This window comes from Sarcophilus harrisii, chromosome 3 (genome assembly GCF_902635505.1).
Source record: "Sarcophilus harrisii chromosome 3, mSarHar1.11, whole genome shotgun sequence".
Taxonomy (NCBI): domain Eukaryota; kingdom Metazoa; phylum Chordata; class Mammalia; order Dasyuromorphia; family Dasyuridae; genus Sarcophilus; species Sarcophilus harrisii.
In genome coordinates, this window is record NC_045428.1 from 347,725,628 (window position 1) to 347,749,267 (window position 23,640).

The 23,640-nt window shown below is 31.1% G+C and overlaps 1 protein-coding gene across 1 annotated transcript in view; it reads right to left on the reverse strand.

The window, feature by feature from the left end:
* The window catches only part of LRP1B (LDL receptor related protein 1B), a 2,378,573-nt gene that overhangs the window by 1,937,714 nt on the left and 417,219 nt on the right, over positions 1–23,640 (reverse strand). The window contains exon 2 of the mRNA XM_031963676.1: positions 22,598–22,720. Coding sequence (XP_031819536.1) covers positions 22,598–22,720 — 123 coding nt within the window. The remainder of the gene's footprint in view (positions 1–22,597; positions 22,721–23,640) is intronic.

The following is a 23,640-nucleotide window of genomic DNA, read 5'->3' on the forward strand; positions in this document are numbered from 1 at the left end:
GTCTTATAAAATATTTAATTTGAAAAAAATCATTCACTATATCTATTTCCTTATATCTTCCCCAAAAAAACTATATTTATCACCAATACTCTACTTTCATTATTTATCCATTTCAATGACAATTTTATTTACAATGTGTAATCATTGTTATTTTCATTTTGACTGTAAGAGTGTACTTACATGTATTTAGTGTATTAAAAAATGCATTATCATGAATAAAGAAATATTAATTGTGGCCTAGATTATTTGTAGTTTAATATAAGCTTTCATTCATATTCTTGCTTTGTAGTGCTATATAATGTTTCTATTAGTACATTTTTCTTAGTGATAATAATAATTTGAAACCACCAAGTAAATGGAATGAGTATGCTAAATAAGAGTGGGCACATAATAATTTACAATTAAAATATCCCAATTAGGGTATATTTAGTGTTCTTAAACTACTTTGGAAGCAGAGAAAATATACAGACTCTCAGAGTTATGAATATAGTAGAAAGACATAAATGTCTTTTTATGTCTTTCTACTCTCATAGAAAGTAGAAATACGCTCAGTCCAGACACTCATCTAGAGGTACATAGATCCCACTGCTAATATAAAAAGTCAAAAAATGTGCTAGAAAAATGAGCAAAAAATCCCAACAAAGAAATAACAATTAAAAACAAGCCAAAAAAAAAAAAAAACTATCACAAAGATATTAAAATGACAGAAAAGTTCAAGAAACAAATACAGAACACAATGACTTGAAAAACATCTGTAAGCAAATTATCAAAGAAAAATGCAAATTAGACAGAAATCCCCCAAACACATGTGAAGAGTTAAAGAAAGAAATAAAAAAGAGAGAGCAGCTTGGTGGTGTAGTAGATAGAGCACCAGCCCTGAAGTCAGAAGGACATGAGTTCAAATGTGACCTCGGCTTCTTTACTCTTCCTAGCTGTGCAACCCTGGGCAGGTCACTTAATCCCAATTGCCTCAGCATACATACAAAAACAAATAAAGAGAGAGAAAAATTGCAGCAATAGAGGAAAATAAATGAGATCAAGAGAAATCAAAGAAAATTAACATTTTGATAAAAGAGGTTTAAAAATATTGAAAAAATAATTCCTTAATCCTTGGCACAATTTTAAAAGTGGTATAAATCCTCACTGAAGAGAAGAACTACTTAAAACTTAGAATTCACCAAGTAAAAGATAATGACAAAAGGCATTAGGAAAAGATCAAACAAAGGCATTTTTTTTCATAAAAAGAGAAATATGAAATATTTCAGAGGAAAAACAATTGACCTATAAAGTAGAACAAGTAGAAATAATTTAAAAATTATTTGAAAGCAATGAATAGCAGCAACAACAAAAAGAGACCATGCATGTTATTTCATCATTTCAAGAAAATGAAAATGTTCAGATATCTTAAATCCAGTTAGTAAAATAGAAATTGAAATAGCCTTTTGGTCAATATTAAAAAAAAATAATGAAAAGTCTTAGCCCCAAAGTCACAATCAGGATTACACAAGATTTAGCATCTTGAAATTTGATAAAGATAAAAAAAAAAGCAAGATTATAAGCAAGACTATCCTTCCCAGAAAAAAAAGTTTAGTTCATCAGGATGAAAATAGACATTTAATAAAATAATAAACTTAATTTTAATATTATTTTTAAATTTTTAAAGTTCATTTTATTTTTAATTTATGTAATAAAATAAACATTTCTATAATTGTATAATAAAAAGATGATAACACATGAAACTAAAATATATTACATATAACTTGCTATTATTTTAAAATATATTAAGAAGTTATCATGAAAATAACTTTTTTTCTTGTGTCCCACCACCCTGAAGATGACGGGTATTAGATACAAATGTGTGTGTGCACATGCATGCATGTATTTATTGCCTGCAAAATCATTCTCTCTATATATTTTACATATCAATTCGTTGTAGTTAATTTGGATATTAATATGATAGCAGTCAAAATTACTTGTCATTCTTAGTTGTTCTTAAAATAATATTGCTGTTAGTGTATATGTTGTTCTCTTGATTCTTCTCATTTCAAATTTCATTTTCCATGCAAGTTTATTCATGCTTTTCTAAGATAATAAAGCTCATAATTTCTTATAGGACCATAGTATTTCATCACAATCATATGCCAAAATTTGTTTAGCTATTCTGCAATTAATGGGTCTTGCCTCAATTAATTGTTTGTTTGGTTTTTTTTTTTTTTGGTTTGTTTTGCCAACACAAAGAAAGCTACTATAAATATTTCAGAATATAAAGGCTTTTTTCTTTCTTCTCTAATCATCTTTGAAAATAGACTTAGTACTGGTATTACTGGGCCAGAGAATATGGGCAGTTTAATAACATGTTGGGCATAATTACAGAATGCTCTTCAAAAGAGTTGGATTGTCTCACAATTCCACCAATAATGAATGTGTCCAAATTTTTGCATATCCCCTCCATCAGGTTTTTTTTTTTTCCCTTTAATCATTTTAACTGATTTGATGGCACAAAACAATAGCTCAAAGCCATTTTATGTACATTTCTCTAATCAAGGATTATTTAAAACATTTAATATGATTACAAATAATTTTGATTTCTTCTTTGGAAAACTGCCTGTTTATATTTTCTGATTATCAATTGGGGAATGGCTCATATTTTTATGGATTTTACAAAGTACTTTATATATTTGAGATATATGACCTTTATCTGAGAAACTGTATTTATTTCTCCAAATTTTTCTTTTTTCCTTATGATATTGACTACATTTGTTTTATTTATACATAACCTTTAAAATTTATTGTAATTGAAATTATCTTTTTCACACCTTTCTCTACTCTGTCTTTTGCTTATTCAGGAATTATTTACCTAATCTTAAGTCTGATGCATGTAACACCTCAGAATTTTATACTTGTTAAGGAGTGTCTAGTTAAATAGAAGGCATGGATACAATTAGATTATTATATTGGATAGTCTTTTAAGAATAGAAGTGTGAAGAAGAAGCAGATACTGATGAGGAAAATTTATCACAAATAAATGAATAGCACAAAGAATAGTTTACAGAAGGGAGAGTAGGATGTGAGAGAAAGAGAAGGGGGCCTTGGAGTCAGGAAAATATAAATAAATCCTATATTTGAATTAGCTATGTGCCCTTGGCAACTCATTCAAACTCTTTATTCTTCAATTTTCTCATCAATAATTAAAGTGATTCACCACTGAAGTTGATAAGAACTCTCAATTTATTATCTGTTAATGTAAATGCTGCCATAGTATGGCATTTTTGTGTGATCATGGAACACAGAAAAACATGCTTCAAATAGACAGCTAGATAAACATGGACAAAAAAGAAATGCAAGAGAAGGAGAAAAGGAATGTGGTACAAGAAGGTGCAGAATGAATTGAATTGTTAACAGAAGACCAAGAATCTAGGGAAAATATTTGCAATAAAATTGGAGATGTTTTAATATGGGAGGAATAAATAACATTGGATAGTCCATCCAGTAGACTCAATGTAAAAAACTGGTAAAAATGGATGAATGGACATAAATTTTTAAAAATTGCTATGTAAAGTAAATCAAAGTCATCTGTTGCATCCATCTATTTATTTATTTTCAAATTTTGAAAGACCAAGAATATATAGAATATTCATCTACCAAGGATTTATTAAAAACCTACTACTTACCAATCACAGTGTATGCTAATTTGTTAACCAAAAAATATGCCTAACACATTGTTCCTGATTTCAAAGGTTTTACAAATTAGCAAAGAAAATAACATATGTATATAAATCCTTGCAATATTGACTATTTTTGGAAAGATTTTTATCTAGGTGATGCAAAGTGTTGTTGTAAGACTATAGAGCTTGGAATTATCACTTTTGGTGGGAGAGATCATGGTAGGCTTTGGGAAGTATGACATTTAAAAAAATCCTTGAAGGACAGGGCACAATCCTAATGCATCTGCTGATTTTCTATCCAAAGGAAACTGACAGAAAAGGTCAGAAAGGGAAGTAATAGCATCAGGCAGAATCATCTTTATTGAGGTCTAGTAATGCCAGTACATTTAAGTTCCAGCAGTATTTCTGCTATAAAATTTTTAGGTGCTGGTTAACAGCAAATCCATAAAATATACTACTTAGGGCAAAAATCTTGACAACAAGCTCTTGGTTTATATTTCAATTAGAATTTGCATAAATTTTCTAAGAGATTGACAACTTTTTAAGGCCATTAAAGCCTAAAAGTATGAGTAGATCTGAAATTCTGGCTTTTTTCCTTTGATTTTATGTACATAAATTTTAAACAGCAAGGGAACAGATCAATATTTGGCAGATAATTAGTCCATAATGTGATTTTGACATAAAGCCGTGTAGTTCAAGGGTCTCTGTTTTTCTGCTATATTTAAATTTCTTCTTAAACAAGGTCATTACTGAAGTTAGTTCTATTCCAAGCCTATTTTACTACCTCCTACTGCTTACTCTGCCCACATGAATATATACTTGGATAGTTTTGTTTCCATTATATTTTAATATTTCTAGCTTTCAAAAAGTCCATATTTTCAAGTCTATCCTTCCACTGGTACTATTAAATAACAATAGAGAGTGACCAGAAGTAAGCTTAATTAGTATTGAAATATCACACTTTTCTTTTTCTAAAGAAGACACTAATTAAGTTAGTATATTTTATCTTAATATAACACAAAGAGAATAGAAACATATCAATGGACAAGAAGCAGCTAAATGGAAAAATGGATAGAGTACTTTGCCTGGGGTCAGAAATTCTCAACTTTAAATTTGGTTTCAAATATTAATTAAATATGTTACTCTGACCAAGTCTTTTAACCTCTATTTGCCTCATATCATTAAATTAAAAAAAAATAGAACTAATATTATTAATTATTTCTTATGAGGATTAAATGAAGTTTTTTGTAAAATACTTTGCACAATGCCTTGAACACAGTAGATACTACATAAATTCTCATTTCTTTCACTCCCCAATATATAACATGAAGAGAACAGAAAATAAAATCACAAAGTATTTTTGAAGCAAAATGAAGTAAAAAGGTTGTTGCATGCTTGCTTACCACCAGAGATGTTTTTATTTGTTTGCTGTGTTTGTTGGTTTTTAATACCTGTTTCTTCCTAAGGAAATTCTCAAGCATAGTTAAAATATTGTTATTTATTAAAATATAAGATTTACAGATTAATTGACTCAGATTTATAAGAAATCAAGCCATTCTCCAATTGATAAATGGTCAAAGGATATGAAGAGACAAATTTTGGATAAAGAGATTTCAACTATTTCTAGTCATATGAAAAGGTGCTCCAAATCATTATTGATCAGAGAAATGCAAATTTATACAACTCTGAGATACCACTACACAACCTCTCAGATTGACTATGATGACAGGAAAAGATAGTGATGAATGTTGGAGGGGATGTGGGAAAACTGGAACACATGATACATTGTTGGTGAAATTGTGAATGGATCCAGTCATTCTGGAGAAGAATTTGCAATTATGCTCAAAAAGTTTTCAAACTGTTCATACCCTTTGATCCAGCAGTGTTACTACTGGGCTTATGTCCCAAAGAGATTTTTTTTTTCTAATTTAATAGCCTTTTATTTACAGGTTATATGTATGGGTAACTTTACAGCATTAACAATTGCCAAACCTCTTGTTCCAATTTTTCACCTCTTATCCCCCCCACCCCCTCCCCCAGATGGCAGGATGACCACTAGATGTTAAATATATTAAAATATAAATTAGATACACAATAAGTATACATGACCAAACCGTTATTTTGCTGTACAAAAAAAATCAACTCTGAAATATTGTACAATTAGCTTGTGAAGGAAATCAAAAATGCAGGTGGGCATAAATATAGAGATTGGGAATTCAATGTAATGGTTTTTAGTCATCTCCCAGAGTTCTTTCTCTGGGCATAGCTGGTTCAGTTCATTACTGCTCCATTGGAAATGATTTGGTTGATCTCATTTCTGAGGATGGCCAGGTCCATCAGAACTGGTCATCATATAGTATTGTTGTTGAAGTATATAATGATCTCCTGGTTCTGCTCATTTCACTCAGCATCAGTTCGTGTAAGTCTCTCCAGGCCTTTCTGAAATCATCCTGTTAGTCATTTCTTACAGAACAATAATATTCCATAATATTCATATACCACAATTTATTCAGCCATTCTCCAACTGATGGGCATCCACTCAGTTTCCAGTTTCTAGCCACTACAAAGAGGGCTGCCACAAACATTTGTGCACATATAGGTCCCTTTACCTTCTTTATGATCTCTTTGGGATATAAGCCCAATAGTAACACTGCTTGATCAAAGGGTATGCACAGTTTGATAACTTTTTGAGCATAGTTCCAAACTACTCTCCAGAATGATTGGATTCGTTCACAACTCCACCAACAATGCATCAATGTCCCAGTTTTCCCACATCCCCTCCAACAATCATCATTATTTTTTCCTGTCATCTTAGCCAATCTGAGTGTAGTGGTATCTTAGAGTTGTCTTAATTTGCATTTCTCTGATTAATAATGACTTGGAGCATCTTTTCATATGACTAGAAATAGTTTCAATTTCTTCATCTAAGAATTGTCTGTTCATATCCTTTGACAATTTTTCAATTGGAGAATGGCTTGATTTTTTATAAATTAGAGTTAATTCTCTATATATTTTTGGAAATGAGGCCTTTATCAGAACCTTTGACTATAAAAATATTTTCCCAGTTTATTGCTTCCCTTCTAATCTTGTCTGCATTAGGTTTTGTTTGTACAAAAACTTTTCAGTTTGGTATACTCAAAATTTTTTTATTTTGTGATCAGTAATGATCTCTAGTTCTTCTTTGGTCATAAATTTCTTCCCCTTCCACAGGTCTGAGAGGTAAATTATCCTGTGTTCCTCTAATTTATTAATAATTTCATTCTTTATGCCTAGGTCATGAACCCATTTTGACCTTATCTTGGTGTACGGCGTTAAGTGTGGATCAATGCCTAGTTTCTGCCATATTAGTTTCCAATTTTCCTAGCAATTTTTGTCAAACAGTAAGTTCTTATCCCAAAAGCTGGGGTCTTTGGGTTTGTCAAAGACTAGGTTGCTATAGTTGTTGACTGTTTTGTCCCTTGAACCTAACCTATTCCACTGATCAACTAATCTATTCCTTAGCCAATACCAAATGGTTTTGGTAACTGCTGCTCTATAATATAATTTTAGATCTGGCCAAAGAGATCTTAAAGAAGGGAAAGGGAACCGTGCGTGCAAAAATGTTTGTGGAAGTTCTTTTTGTAGTGACTAGAAACTGGAAATTGAATCGATGCCCATCAATTGGAGAATGACTGAATAAATTGTGGTATGTGAATGTTATGTAATATTATTGTTCTGTAAGAAATGACAGGTAGGATGATTTCAGAGAGCCCCGGAGAGACTTACATAAACTGATACTTATGAAAATGAGCAGAACCAGGAAATCATTATACACTTCAACAACAATGCTATATGATGATCAATTCTGATGGATGTGGTTCTCTTATACAATAAGATGATCCAAACCAATTCCAATTGTTCAGTAATGAAGAGAGTCAGCTACACCCAGAGAGAGAACTATGGAAAATAAGTGTGGACCACAACAGAGAATTTTCACTCTTTCTGTTATTGTTTGCTTGCACTTTGTTTTCCTTCTCAGGTCATTTTTTTTAACTTTCTTCTAGATCTGCTCTTTCTTGAGCAGCAAGATAACTGTATAAATATGTACACATATAATGTATTTAACATATAGTTTAACATATTTAGCATGTATTGGACTACCTGCCATCTAGGGGAGGTGGTGGAGGGAAGGAAGGGAAAACTTGGAACAGAAGGTTTTGCAATGGTCACTGTTGAAAAACTACCCATGCATATGTTTTTAAATAAAAAGCTATAAGTTTTAAAAAAAGGTAAAAAAAAAAAGATTTACAAATTAAACATGAAGGAGGACCTGGACCAATGCAGCATCAAAAATCTTGGCACATGGGCTTGGCATATGGTCAGTAATGAGCATTTCAGAACATTAGTAACCAAAACCAAGCTCTTTCTACTTATCTCACCTTGGGCCTCGAAAATCTTCCTGAATTAGACATGAAACAATGTTTCTTAATTTTTTTATATTATAAATCCTTTTGGTAGCCATACACAAGAATATGAAGGGAATGAAATATTTTTATCATACTTATCAAAATATGTTTTAAAATACAGGTTTATTGATCCCAAGAAATGTTGACCTAGAATTTTTAGACTTCCAACAATTTGAAAAGATCTATTTTCCAATCAATGATAAATTACAAATATAACTAGGAATTTCCTAGAAATGTGCTACAAAATACAAATCCAATTCTTTCAAATAATAAGCCTTAGTTTTTTCACCACCAAAATGAGCATAATAATTTATTAAATATATTATATCAAAGGTATATGCACAACTGTATGCCAGTGAACTAGAATTAGAATAAAATATTATTGGAAAATGTTAAATAATAACAAAAATACAATATTGTAGAGATGTTAGTTTGTAATTTTCTAAATCAGGTACCTAAAACTTTTCCCTCCAAGACCCCTTTTAATATGGGAAATTTTTACATAACCCTGTTTTCTATCTGTGTCAAGGTGTTTCTTGCAGTCTTCCTGCATATGCAATGCAAAGTGTGTGTTCAGGATCAAAGCTTCGATAAAGTGACAGTATGCAACATGGGCAAGCATCAACAGAAATACCTTAAATTCATCATACATTTGATTTTGAATTAATTTTTACTCATTGCATTCAGAAACCTTTTATTGTTGCCAAAATTTTCATGACATTCCAAGTTCAGTTACATGACTCCATATGAGGTTATGATTCATAGTTTAAGAAGCTTTGTTTTAAATCAATATAATGCCTATAGGGATTCATTTCTATTTGAGTTTGATACCACTACTGGTAGAATTTTTATGAGGTATACATGAGATGTGCAAACTACTTCACAATCACAATCACAGTAAGATAATCGAAGATTTATAGATGACTAAGTCTCCCTTGGATGGAAATCTGATATTTTCCCATTGAATAACTGAGACTTTATTTTTTACTTTTCTATTCATGGAGGTTCCGGCCTTACCATATAGATACTCTGTCCTGTGTTTTAACATTAAAGAACCCTGCTTGACCTATTTTGGGGGGACTACCCTGGAGCAGAAGTCAAGCTTTTTTAAAAAGCTAAACTTAGTATGGTTTCTTAACCTCAATTTAATCTGAAGCTAGTTACTCTTTGGTTCTTTATCTTCTTACTTAAAATGACATAGAAAAATCTCCTCTGAGAAAACTGGCCCATCATTATTCCATTTAGCTGAAAATCTGATACCTGTTGCCCATAATACTGATGACTACATTGCCAACCTCTTTCCTCAATAAACTTTCACATGCATTTTTACTTGTTAGATTAAAATTTTCCCCTTTCCTAGTTGCAAAGAGCAGTGTTTCACATAAAAATCTAGTAGCATTTCCTGTTTCCCTTGTTTTTCAACATTCTTCAGGGCCCATCTTCTGATAACTTGATTTCCTATTTTAAGCATTTCTTGATTTTACTAATGCTCTAAGTTTGCAAAAAAAGCTTATTGTCAGTAATAACAAAAGCAAGGTTAGAATGGGAAATTTCAAAGAGTAAGTCCTGTCTGACTGAAGAAGCAATCTTTCTGTTTATATAAAGAACCCAAAATATCTAGATATGGTATAAAATTCTCAAGATATTGTATATAGTATTATGTGAAACATGTCATACAAGTCATAAACGTACAAGTCATAAAGAAGGTAAGCTGATTTAAATAAATTAATTCTTAATTTTTGGTCACTTCTTAAAATAGATAAGATTATTATAAATATTTTACATAAAATACTTTCATTTTTATGGAACTTTAGAGTTTGGAAAGAATCTAACATACGTAATGTTATATGAGCCTATATAGGCATTACAGACCCATGACAATGAAAAATTAAGACACTTGGTCCTGGTCACAGAGCTAGTGAGTTTCTCAGGTGAAATTTAAACTGAACTCCTTTTGACTAAAAGTTCAGCACTCTTCAAATGTTCTTTTATATTATATTTTGGTAAAGTAGATAAAATGCTCCACAGAATCAGGAAGATTTGAGTTCCAATAAAAGGTTTCTGAATCATGGTTTAATATCTCTGAGTCTCAAAGTCCTTATGTGAAAAGAATGGGAACAGTATGTCTGTAATAACTATCTTACAGGATTGCTGTAAGCAGAAATGGAATAATATAAGCAAACTAGTTGACAAATACTAAAGAAGATACATTGGCAAATACATGAACAGTAGAAGGATGAAGGGAAAGACTAGAAAAGTGACCATTTAGAGGGTATTTTAGTATAGCCAAGATGAAATTGGGGACTGAACTAGGAGGGTAACTCTTTGTAGTTAGAGAAGGGCATGGGTGTAAGAGAAGTTTGTAGAATCAATAAATTTGGAAACTGATTAGGGCCAGTAAGACCAAAAGATGATTTTGAGAATATTAACTTGTATGAGTAGGAATATGATAGTATACGCAGAAAAAAGAATTAAGGTGAAAAAATGGTGGAAGATTTAGAGAATATAATAAAATGTGGTTAATTTTGGACACATGATTTGAGTTGATTATTGGGGGAAAAGATATAAATGCAAGAGTCATATGCATAGAAGTGATACTTGAGCCCATGAAAACTATTGAAATTTCCTGAGAGAGCCCTGGAGAAAAGCTCCAAGGACAAAGCTGTGTGTATTTGTGTGTGTGTGTGTATGTGTGTGTGTGTGTGTGTGTGTGTGTGTGTGTGAATGTGTGGTTCGAAGAGTTTTATTACTTTGAAGGAGGTAGAATATGGATTTAGCAAAAAAAAAAAAAAAAAAAAAGTGAGAAAGAAAAGTAATAAAGAAATCCAGGGAAGGAGAAAGGAAAAAAAAAAAAGCATGCACAACATGTCCAGAAGGATGGTGAAGAGGATTAAAAGCTGCAAAAAAAAAAAAAAAAAGTCAGAGAGAAAAGGAATGAGAAAAGATTATCAGGTTTAGCCATTCCAGGATATTGCAAACTATGAGAGAATGATTTCAGTAGAGCAGTGAGTTCAGAAAACAGTTTTCAAGAAATTGAAAAGTGAGTAGATGGTATATAAATTGAATTAAAAAAAATCAAATCTCATTTTAAATGCACTAGGAAAATTATTTAAAGAAAGCTTGCAGTGAATTATTTCTTTTTTATAAAGCAAAGCATCTCCCCCCACCCCAAGGCAATTGGGGTTAAGTGATTTATCCAGGGTCATACAGCTAGGAAGTGCTAAGTGTCTGAGGCCAAATTTGAACTCAGGTCCACTCTTTAGTTTTCTATAGTGTAAATTTCCATTTATATCTTTGTGAGCATAAAGGTCAGAGAGAGAGAAGGTATTTTAATGACTATCAATCAGAGTATCCTTATAAGTATGCCTGCATATATATTATTGAATATATTAATTAATTATCATCTCTAATCAAGGTAACTGTGTAGATACATGTGTATATATATTTTTTCATGTTTTATGAATAGCATAAATATATACATGTATATATATTTACACACATGTATATGTATAAATATATGTTTCATACATGTATGTGTGTCTATCCTCTGGGGGAACAGAAATAAAAAACAATGCTCTTTCTATAGCGATATTGATATGTAGAAAAAAACATGTTTATATCTTGTTTCTTCCAATATGCTCATTATATATTTTTAATGCCTTATGATCTGGTTGTCTTAAAGAAGCTTGCTGTCTGCATATTATAAATCAAATGTCAAGAGCAAAATTAGGTTCTCTCTGGTCAATTATAGTTATACAAGGAAAGAAAAGTTACTTCATTCATACATTTATTTATTCCTAAAAGTTATTAAAAGTCTAATGAATACAGTGTATTAGGTGTTAAAATACACAAATGCAAAGTTTAGGAAAAAAACTATGGGGAAAGATTGTTATTTTCAAATCTTACCAAAACTAGCACCTGTGGTATCCTTTAAAAAGAGATAAGTATCTGCAAAATGACATGCATTATTAACTCTATTGTCTATCACAACTTTCCCCCTGTTGAAATAAAAAATAATTAAAATAGAGAATGAGTTTTATATTAATGAACATGTTATGGCTACTAAGCATTATCTTATTTTCCCTGCAGCATAGTGCTAATGAGGTCAGCTTCCAAAGTTTGCTCCCCTCTTGTTCCAGTTAGCTAAGTATAAAGAAAAATGGTTTTACAGTAACAGACAAACTATACTCCCAAACCTAAGAAACAAGCACCACCAATCATGAGGATTGAATGAGAATGTATGCTTGGATTAGAATAATCCACCACCAGAATGGAAGAAAAAAACCAATAATTTTCAAACTCTTGTGCTCTCCTTGAATAAACAACATAATAGTTGTTTGTATACATAAAAATTGTATACATAGAAAGTTCATATACAAAGACATTTTTATGTTATTTTAAAAATTTTAATCTTTTAGAATGTTGAAATTTTTGTTGTAAACATCTAGTTAAATATTGTTCACTCTAAATTCTATAAATTGGAAATTTATTGTGTATTTTCTATTTTTTAATCAAGTTTAAAATGTGGTATTTCTTTAAAGTTTGGGAAGTATTTTTTGGTCAAAGACAGACCTTTTAAATCACTGCATAGAAATTAGAGTTCTAAGGACATGTCTCATGGTGAGAAAAATTATAGGATTTGATTTCTCAGACCTAGTCTTGTCACTAATTGACTGCATGACCTCAGGAAAACTACCTAAATTTTGTGTGCCTCAGTTTCTGAGAATTGGAGGTTAAAATTACATTAAGTAGCCACTTTTAACAGTAATTGTGAATTGTACCAATCAATGAAATGGAAGGTTTCTTTTTCCTTGGTTTAAATATAAAGCACGATTCATTTACAAACTATCATCATTTTTCTTACTCATGAAGAGTTGACATTGACTGTATTTTTATTTCATGTTGAATCCCTAAGACTAGACTTGTTCAGGTGTGAATGCAATTCCCTCATTATATTGAGTATCATAACGGCTTTGGTATGCAGTTTATAGTTAAAAGGATTAGATAGTTTGCTTAACTCCTGACTAAATGTGAACACATTAGCCAATTGAATGACAAAACAAGGTCTATATATATAGATCTATTCTGACAGGACTAGCTGTATGATAATATTCATGTGACTATTTTACAGAATCTCTTTTACTAGCTTTCTTCATTCAACCATGAAAATAAGCACTCCTCTTTCTTTTTCTATCTCCTATAGCAAAATAGCATAGTAGGGACTCAATCAATAAGTAAACCTTTATTAAGTGATATTGTGTGCCAAGTCCTGTTTTAAATGTTGAATTTTTTTTAAAAGATAAAAATGAAACTATCATGGTCTTCAAGAATGTAAAAATATGTAGGAAAGGAAGACAATGTGTAATACATAGTCACAATATACAAATTGACACACAAATATACACAATTCCCACATGCTAGATAATTTGAAGAGACTTGGAAAGACAGAATATAGAAAATGGTTCTTGAGCTTGATCTTGAAAAAAATCAGATTCTAAGAGGTGGACATGTGAAGGGACAACAGGTCACATTGGGAGGACAAATAGCCAGTGCAAAGAAACAAATGGAAGAAATAGGGGATTATTCATGTAAATAACAAAAAAACAAAAAACAAAACAAAAAAAAAAAAAACAAAGATGACCAGTTATGCTGGAGAAGACAGTACAAGTATGGAGGGAGTGATATTAAATAGTGTGAAAAGAAAGGGAGTCAGATTGTGAAGAGTTTTAAATGCCAAATGTTGAATTTATATTTTATTTGGTAATAGGGAGCCAGCACATTTATTGAAGATAAGGAAGAATGATATCATTAAAATTATTGGCAAATAAATATATAAATGGATGATGATTAAATCAATGACAAATAAATAAATAGGCATTATAAAATCAGGACTAGTGCTTAATATACATGTGAATACAAGTCTTTGGTAATGTTTTAGGAATCCTCATTTTTACAGGAGAAAAATTATTTTCCTTATCATTTAAAGCCTGGTTCTCAGTGAAAGTGAATTTTTATGAAGTCCTACATGACAATCTTTTAACTCAAGTTCACTTTATTTCTTAAGCTGAAAAGGCCCTCAAAAGTAAAGGCAATGCAATTTAATAATGGTATACCACATTTAAGTTTATATTTCTCCCCTGAAAATTCTATAAGCTCCCATTATCTTGGGGTGGTCTTTGCTCTCAGGAAAAATAGGCTACAGCATTCTTTATTGCAACATTTGGCAAAATTTGTCATTAGTCAGGCACTTTCTCAGAACAGAATTCAAATGTAAATTTTATAGACTGACTATAAAGAGTAAAATACCTCTGGGAAGAAATGTGCTCACCCATGAAAGGTAAAAAGCCTTTGTGTCCAACCCCAAATTTTAGATAAGTTATGCATGAGCTGATTAAAGAATTTCCTCTCAAATCGTACACAGCTCTGTCCCCACAGAGATATTCTATCAATATTTGTTTACTATGCATAATCTCCTAAATTGATGAAGCTCTGAAATGGTTTATGAGGACTATTTACAAATTCCTGGGGTGTCATCACTCCTGGACACTGCCCCATTTGCACATGAAAATCATCTCTCAACTCCATTTTTTCCTTGACTTTTCACTTTTTATCTTATATCATGCCCATGTGTATAGATACTGTACTTTTCTTTTCAAGCAATTCCAAGTTATTTGAAAATGGTTCTGTCCCCTTTGTATCTCTTGAATCCAGTACACTGTCTGATATAGAATTTTAAATTATAAGATGGCTTATTTCATGAATGTAGAGACTGAGACACAAAGAAGTCAAATGACGAATAAAAGTACATAAATGCTAAATGGTAGCGTCAAAACTTTGAACTCAGATCCCTGAAATCAAAGTTCAGCATTCCCAAGTTTTATGTTCTTTTATCTGCCCCACCATAGTATAGAACTGGTTTTTAATGAAAGTTGAAATGAATTGTACCAGCAAATTGCTCTTTCCTTCACTTTTTCCTTCCTTTTCCAGTTCCCATGTGGGTTAGAAGGTACCACCTATTTTTTAAAAAAAATTCTCTGATCAGTGAGTGACTTTGACTTAGAGGCCACTAAGCAAGGTAGTATGTGATGAAACAACCTGATCAGAATTCCTACTTGACATTATTGATCCTGCTCTGCCTTTGCACACATTTTCAATATGTTAAAACTTTATTCTACTAGGTGGATCAATGAATAAAGTGTTAGGACTGAAGTCAAGAAAATAATTCATACTTAGTTCAAATCTGACCTAGACACATACTAGCTGAGTGACCTTAGACAAGGCATTTAATTTTGTTTGCTCCAGTTTCCTCAGCAGTAAAATGAGCTGGAGGGAAAAAAAAGCAAACTACACCAGCATCTTTGCCAGGAAACTCCAAATGGGATCACAATGAATCAAACATGAATGAAAACCACCAAACAACAGCAAATTCTATTCACCAAAGACTTGCATTGATCTTTTTGAAATAAATGACAGATTTTCACTGGTTTGGTGGCATACTAGAGGAAAAGAATGAATAAAAATGGGACTCATATCTTCATTCTAAGCCAGAAGAATGTCTGGTCCAGGATTTTATATATATATATATATATATATGTATATATATATATATATATATATATATACACACACACACACACACGCACACACACACACACACACATATATACACACACACATATCATTGCCTCTTGAGATTTTATGAAAAAGTGTTATCCTCTATTTGCTGAAGAAAAGCGAATAAAAAAATCAGAATAAAATAAAATGAGTGGCAATGGATATCATCTGACTATTTATTTTGTATTTCTTATAATTTGTCAGATACCATTGGTTAACTAACAAAAACTTGGAATTATTTCTTTGCAAGCTTTGATTTCAGTGATCCCCCTTCCATCTAAGCACTTCATCCTCTTATTTCTATAGTTTTTGTTCAGTATTTAGAATTTTATTTTATTTTTAGGCACACTATTGTTTGCTAATAATTTCCTACCTGGACTTAATTTTATCTAACATCTGAGAGAGAAAGATAAATTGGAAAAATCATATGAAAATATTTCCCACTTCAAAACATTCTGGATATATGATAATAATCATCTTATTTTTTAGCTAAAAATTAAAATACCGGAAGAATGGAAATATAGATGTTTATACAAATTCATATCATTTATTAAAACACTTCATAAATGCCTAGTCATAAACATTTCCTATTTTTAAAAAATCTAATGACTCCATTAGTATGATTTATAATAATTCTGAATACTCAGATCACTTGTTTACATTCCATTCTTCTGAAAGGACTGATTATTTTCAGTTTCAGAGTGAGAAGAAAACAATTATATTTAGGTTAGTGTTTCAAGTTTGACATGTGATTGTAGACATGAAAATAGTCCTTCTTTTTGAGTTCCTTACTTGTGGTAAAATATGTAACTCTAAAGCTGTTTTTATAGCAAGGGAAAGGAATTCAGACTTAAGGAAATTCAAGCTCCAGTTCATTAAGTTGGATAGATCTTTTGCATATATACACAGAGGAGCTTTATGCATTAACACAATATTACTGTGGTATGAGGGAAATGGAATTCCCACCTAATATACTGAATTTTTTCCCATTATCTCTGCTAGCATATCACCTAAAATGCATATTCTATTCATAACTAGATTATGTATATTTTTCTGTTGTTTTCTCCTTTAGCCTGAGAGCTCCTTGATATCAAGGCTGATCTTTTATCTTTCTTTGTATCCCCATTGCTAAATAGTTTCTGGAACTTCATAGAAGGCACCTAAAAATGTTTGCTGATTGATTGTCAAAAAGATATGAAAAGACATCTCTCTCTACTCTTTTTTTCAGAGATGATGAACAAGTCCATAGACATGAAAAAATGCCTATGAAATATTTTAAGATCACTAATCACTTTTTTTCTGAATTTACTCTGACTCTTTAATAAAGTATTTTCATATGGAATTACTCACTGGGAAAGCATTCAAAGAGAAATGCAGTAAATGAATGGCAAAAATATCAATAAATATTTATTTTAACATACATGTATATATACATATCCATATATATAAGTATATATATGTATGTATACGTCTACTTATTAATACACATATATTTGCGCAAATTGTATATTTCTCCAGTGACTTTCTAGAAGTCATTGCAAGAAGAAGGGATTGCAAGTTTTGATTCTAAAAAGCTATTTCAGAAACTTATTTGATAGTAAACTTAGTAACTTATTTGATACTTATTTTTGACTTATGAAAATCTTACCTACACCAGATTGAAATAATAGGATTAAAAAGCATTGGGGGAAGGAGTATTTTCCTGATATGCTGTAGTCTATATATCATAACAACTAATATTATCACTTACCCTTTAAACTCTTAAAAGTTAAATTCCTATTTAATTGAAAATATATGACAAAATAACACTTCTAAAAATCTCATGGTGAAGACATGACTAGAAATTTCTTTCATATTTTGTATACCTCATTCTATCAAGCAACCAGTATTATTATATCCTTTTATAAATAATCATATAGATGGCAATACTCCCTAAACTAATCTACTTATTTAGTACTATATCAATCAAATTCCCCCCAAAAATATTTTACTGACCTAGAAAAAAAATTCATCTGGAAGAATAAGAGGTCAAGAATTTCAAAGGAATTAATGAAGAGAAAAGCAAATAAAGGAGGTCCAGCTGTACCAAATCTAAAACTATATTATAAAGCAGCAGTCATCAAAACCATTTAGTATTGGCTAAGAAATAGAGATGTTGATCAGTGAAATAAGTTAGGTTCACAGAACAAAATAGTCAATGACTATAGCAATCTAATATTTCACAGATCTAAAGGCCCTAGATTTTGGGGTAAGAATTCACTATTTGACAAAAACTTCTGGGAAAATTAGACACATAACACCTTCTATAAAGATAAGATAGAAAGGGGGTTCATGATCTAGACAGAATGAATGATATTATAAACAAATAAGAAGATCATAGGATAGTTTACCTTTCAGATTTGTGGAGGAGGAATTTGTGACCAAAGAACAACTAGAGACCATTATTAATCACAAAATAGATAATTTTGATTATATTAAGTTAGAAAGTTTTTGTACCAAAAAAAAAAAAAAAACCCTCAAAAAACAAACAAACAAAAAACTAATGCAGACAGGATTATAAGGGAAGCAATAAACTTGGAAAACATTTTTACATCCAAAGGATATGATAAAGGCCTCATTTCTAAAATATATAAAGAATTGCCTCAAATTTATAATGGTTCAAACCATTCTCCATTTGATATATGGTCAAAGAATATGACCAGACAAATTTCAAAGGTAGAAATTAAAACTATATATAATCACATGAAAAGATGCTTCAAATCACTTTTGATCAGAGTAATGCAAATGAAGACAACTCTGAGATACCACTCCATACCTCTTAGATTGGCTAAAATCACAGGAAAAGATAATGACAAATGTTGGAGGGGATGTGGGAAAACTGATACATTGTTGGAGGAAATGTGAATAGATCCACCCATTCTGGAGAGCAATTTGGAACTATCCTCAAAAAGTTATCAAATTGTGCATACCCTTTGATCCAGCAGTGTTTCTACTGGGATTATATATCCCAAAGAGATTTTTTTTTATTATAACTTTCTATTTACAAGATATATGCATGGGTAATTTTTCAGCATTGACCCTTGCAAAACCTTCTGTTCCAACTTTACCCTCCTTCCTCCACCCCCTCCCATAGATGACAGGTAGACCAATATGTGTTAAATATGTAAAAGTATATGTTAAATACAATATATGTATACATATCCATACAGTTATTTTGCTGCACAAGAAAAATCAGACTTAGAAATAAAGTAAAAATAACCTGAGAAGGAAATCAAAAATTCAAGTGGGCAAAAACAGAGGGAGTAGAAATGCTATGCTGTGGTTCACACTCATTTCCCAGAGTTCTTTTGCTGGGTGTAGCTGGTTCTCTTCATTACTGAACAAATGGAACTGATTTGGTTCATCTCATTGCTGAAGAGAGCTGTGGAACACACCATAGCATTCTCACTCTCTTTGTTATTATTTACTTGTATCTTGTTTTCTTTCTCATTTTTTCTTTTCCTTCCTTCTTCATCTGCTTTTTCTTTGCAGCAAAATAACTGTATAACTACGTATACATATATTGAATTTAATATGTATTTCAACATATTTAACATGTATTGAACTACCTTCCAGCTGAGGGAGAGGGGGTAAGGAGGGGAAAATGTGGAAGAAAAGGTTTTGCTAGGGTCAATGTAGGAAAAATTACACATGCATATGCTTTGTAAGTAAATAAATTAATTAAAAATAATAATAATATAACAGTTTCCTCTCCCACTCACCTATGTTGGGCATCACTGTTACTATTGCTAAATCAAATAACCCCTTTTGATAGGTGAACTAAATCATTCCTATCCAAAGCCTAACAAGCACAGAAGTTTTGGAGGAAAAGGTAAGGAATGAGTGTAAAATTTCAATTCTCAGATTGTTTCATATCCAAAATTTGAGTTTATTTCTGGATCTTCATTTCTGTCTTTCTCTCTCTTCCATTTTAAAAGCTCTGGTACCTTGGCAGTCTCTTCCATGAACTTCCCAATATCCATTAATGTTCAATTATAGATTTCCTTTCATGGTATTCACAATATCCTGATTAACTATTTATTTTATTATTTTTGTTTATGATTAAAGGCTAAATGGCTAAAAGGGAAAATATACCCTTCCCATTAGTAATTTTCCATTGATATTTTGTAAAAATAATGCATAAGTCTGAAGAGCAAATATGAGACAACTTCAGTTCCTGCACTGATCATGACATAAAGATTTTTTAGGAAAGAACAATATAGATGTCCTATTTCTAGCTCTTTCTTCTTTGTTGTAATATATTCTTTTTATAGTTATAAAATTATATATTTTATATGGAACATTGCTATTGACTGACTGCATAGATCTCTCATAAAACAACAAATTATGAAATCCCATAATTAGAAAAATGCTAATTAGGAACATCTGGATTGATGATGTTAAATTCGGATATGTTTTACACTTGTTCAGAGATTTTTTTTTTTAACATTTCATACCATATATCAAGGTAGATCATTACAGATTATGTCTGCATGATGCTGGTAAAGTAAATATTTTAATGGTCCCATTATTTTTTGACACAACTTATATGCATGAAGAGTAGAAATAATATTACAAATCCTTAGCAGGAGTCTACAATTCTGTCATTATAGTCTGAATGCCATCTCTAAAAAGAATGGGGACTTTTCCTGTTGTATATTAGAATAGTACATTTAAGATGCTATATAAGTACTAGATCTTATTTTGTGCCATTGTCATATTTCAATCCAGTAAACTTGCAAACTACCTACAGCATTTAAACATTTTTTCAATGAGAACTATCAATCACATTAAGATTTTCAAAACATTTTTATGTATTATCTTTTTTGATCTTTATCATAATCAGACCAACCAACTCAGTGAAATATGTGATAATGTTATTTTTATCTTCTAGGTGACAAAAACTGGCGTTCAGATGTAATAATTGGTTTGCCCAGAATAATAAAAGACTTAATACAGAGTTATTTTGAAAATGTCTTAGAAAAGAGGGAAGTTGGTGAATATGGATTGGGTCTAGAATGAGTTAATTTATAGTCAGATACTGTCACTTACTCCCTTGGAATTGGAATTCTCTAAGAAGCCACCTTTATATTCAACCTCACACTTGCATCTATAGTCTAGCCCTTCTATCCCAGCAAAAGAAGTCCATCCACCTATAAGCAGAGACAAGATTGAAATGTCTCTGAAAAACAAATGGTATATCTTCTCCAAATTAGTGTAATTAATCTAAGTGTTCTCAAATAGTTTTTTTTATAAAAAGTTGGCCAACTTTCACAAAGAAGGTCCATTTTACTATTAACAAAAAGACAAATTGTTCACCTGGACACAAAGACTCATATAACATAAGGAAATTTAGGAGTGGTCGAATAGAGAGGACTTCAGCTTTTCCAGAGTACAATTCTGTTAGGAACTTGTATTAAAAAAAAATCAACAGCCAGAGCCACAACTTTAAGAGAAACTTTGCAAGTATGGAAAGGTGGGACATGTAAGATAACCAGCATGTCTTAGAAATCCTCTGAGGCTTATTATATGCACAACTGCATGATTCACTCTCAGTAGGGTAAGGCTTAAGTTTCATTAATTAGGCATAGCTGCCATATAGGGATAGATGTTTATTTATATTTTTACCATTCTCCTTTTGAATCTGAAGATTTTAGAAAAAAAATATTCTGTGTCCTGCTTGATTTAGATCTAGAGGAAGCATCTAGCTGCTATCATGTGATTTTTGAGGGATGACAGACAACAATTATGGTTGTTCAAGGGGTCATACAATTATCTTCATGACTTCTATTGAGAAATCAGGGTTAAACAATTCCATTAACTAAACTAAATCTACTTGATTTCCAAATCCAATCAAGAGCTCCTGAATGTTTTTCATGAATTAAAGGTATCACTACAATTTAACTCTGAATTACCTAAGGATTTCAATATTTAAACCCATGATACAGTTGTTCTTAACATCATTCAATACTACACATTTTTGCTACAATGAAAGAATATGAAAAGAACTCTGAAGTTTTGATACTAATGATACTATTAATACTAATAACTCTAGGAATCATAATATTACTTTTAATTCTCAACAAGTCAACTGTTATTTTCTTATTTCAAAGGCTTAAAATAAAGTATTTTCAGTTTTTTATACAAAGTCTCCTAATATAAAGAAATAGCACCAATAAAGAAATAAAGAGACCAAAGATTTCATTTCTAGAGATTATTCTATTCCTGATAGAATGATCCCTAACTACCCCTATCCTGAGGAGTAAAAATAATAATATGCCTTTTAGGTCATTGTAGAGATAATCTGTGTATAGACTATTACTTCATTTGTCCTACAACAGTGAGAAGAAGGAGGCATCTTCAATGAATGATAGTCATTAATGGATGGGAGTATTGCAAATAACTAGCCTCCAAGAACAGTATTCTTTTGCTCACACTTCTTAACATTAAAAGAAAAGAGATGGTATGTAATTATTAAACTGCATTATTTAAGCCTATTGTCTTTTCTCTATGTTTTCCTTACTACTTTTCTTATCATTCTGCCCTTCCCATATACACCAATTCTTTGCATTTTTATAAGATCATTTTGTTTCATTAAAAACACTGTACTTTTCTGTTAACTTTTTTATTTTCATGGATTAATTTGTACTACAAAAAATAATTTATTTCCCATTGAAAATACTCACTAGGAAAGAAACTCAAATACCTACATTTTGGAATTCATATAAAAGAGACTGCATATAGTCCACCAGAACAGTTGTTCTTAAAAAACAGTTACAAGTCAGTTTTAGATATAATGGAAAATCAAAATGTCATGAGAACCTTTCTACTTACAGGTGTCTAAAGATTCATCCGAATCATCAGGACAGTCAGGGTCCCCGTCACATAGCCAGCTCTGGGATACACAAGTCACATGATCATGGCAAAGAAATTCACCAGGATCACACAACTGTGGATCTGAAAATGAAAATGTTTTAAAATAAAATATGAATGGTCTGAACATATGATCACAAAACAGCACAAAGATGAAATGTGAGAAACCAATACATAAAGGGGATATGAATATGAAATATATTTCCTGTGCAAAGTTCAAACACAAGCAAGATTTATCTCAATTCCACCATTTTACCTCAAGCATAAAAATCTGTTGATCACCTTATTAGTCAAATAGCTTCAATTCACAAGTAGACTAGACTAAAAGATTGTGCTCTGAAAATGGTTATTTTGTTTAGTTATCATTTTTATTACAACAGACTTCAACAAATATATAGATCTCCCAATAAGTATATTTCAGATACATATAGTTATTTAAATGTATGCTTGCTTCATATAAGGACAGCACAAATTATCTCATTATATGATGAGCATAAAGTGACTCAAGAGGAACAGTATCCATCTTGTATTCTCTATTTTCAATTATTTAAGTTGCTCATTCCAAAACAATAGTTAATGCAGTATTATTCATGTTCAATTTCATAAATGTTTATTGAGTACCTGGTGAGTATTAGATATTGTTAGATAGTGGAAATAGAAAAACAATAACAAAAAATAAGTGTCCTCCCAAACTTCTTTCTTGTATCACAAGGAGAAAGTAAAACCATTCATATAAATTTTAGTAAGAAAATTAAATCTGCAGAGATTTTGGTTTTGCTCTTGAAAGAGGATTTATAAGATACTAAATTAATAGAGTTACCCAAAAGATTTTCTGTCCCATAGTTTCTTTGAGAAGATTTTGTACAATCAAATTATTGTAGCCCATAGTATTGCTGTGTGTGTGTGTGTGTGTGTGTGTGTGTGTGTGTGTGTATAATCCTTGTTCTTATCTCTGTTCAGGTGATTTTATCTGAAACAATGTCTCTGTTCCCCATAAAAACATC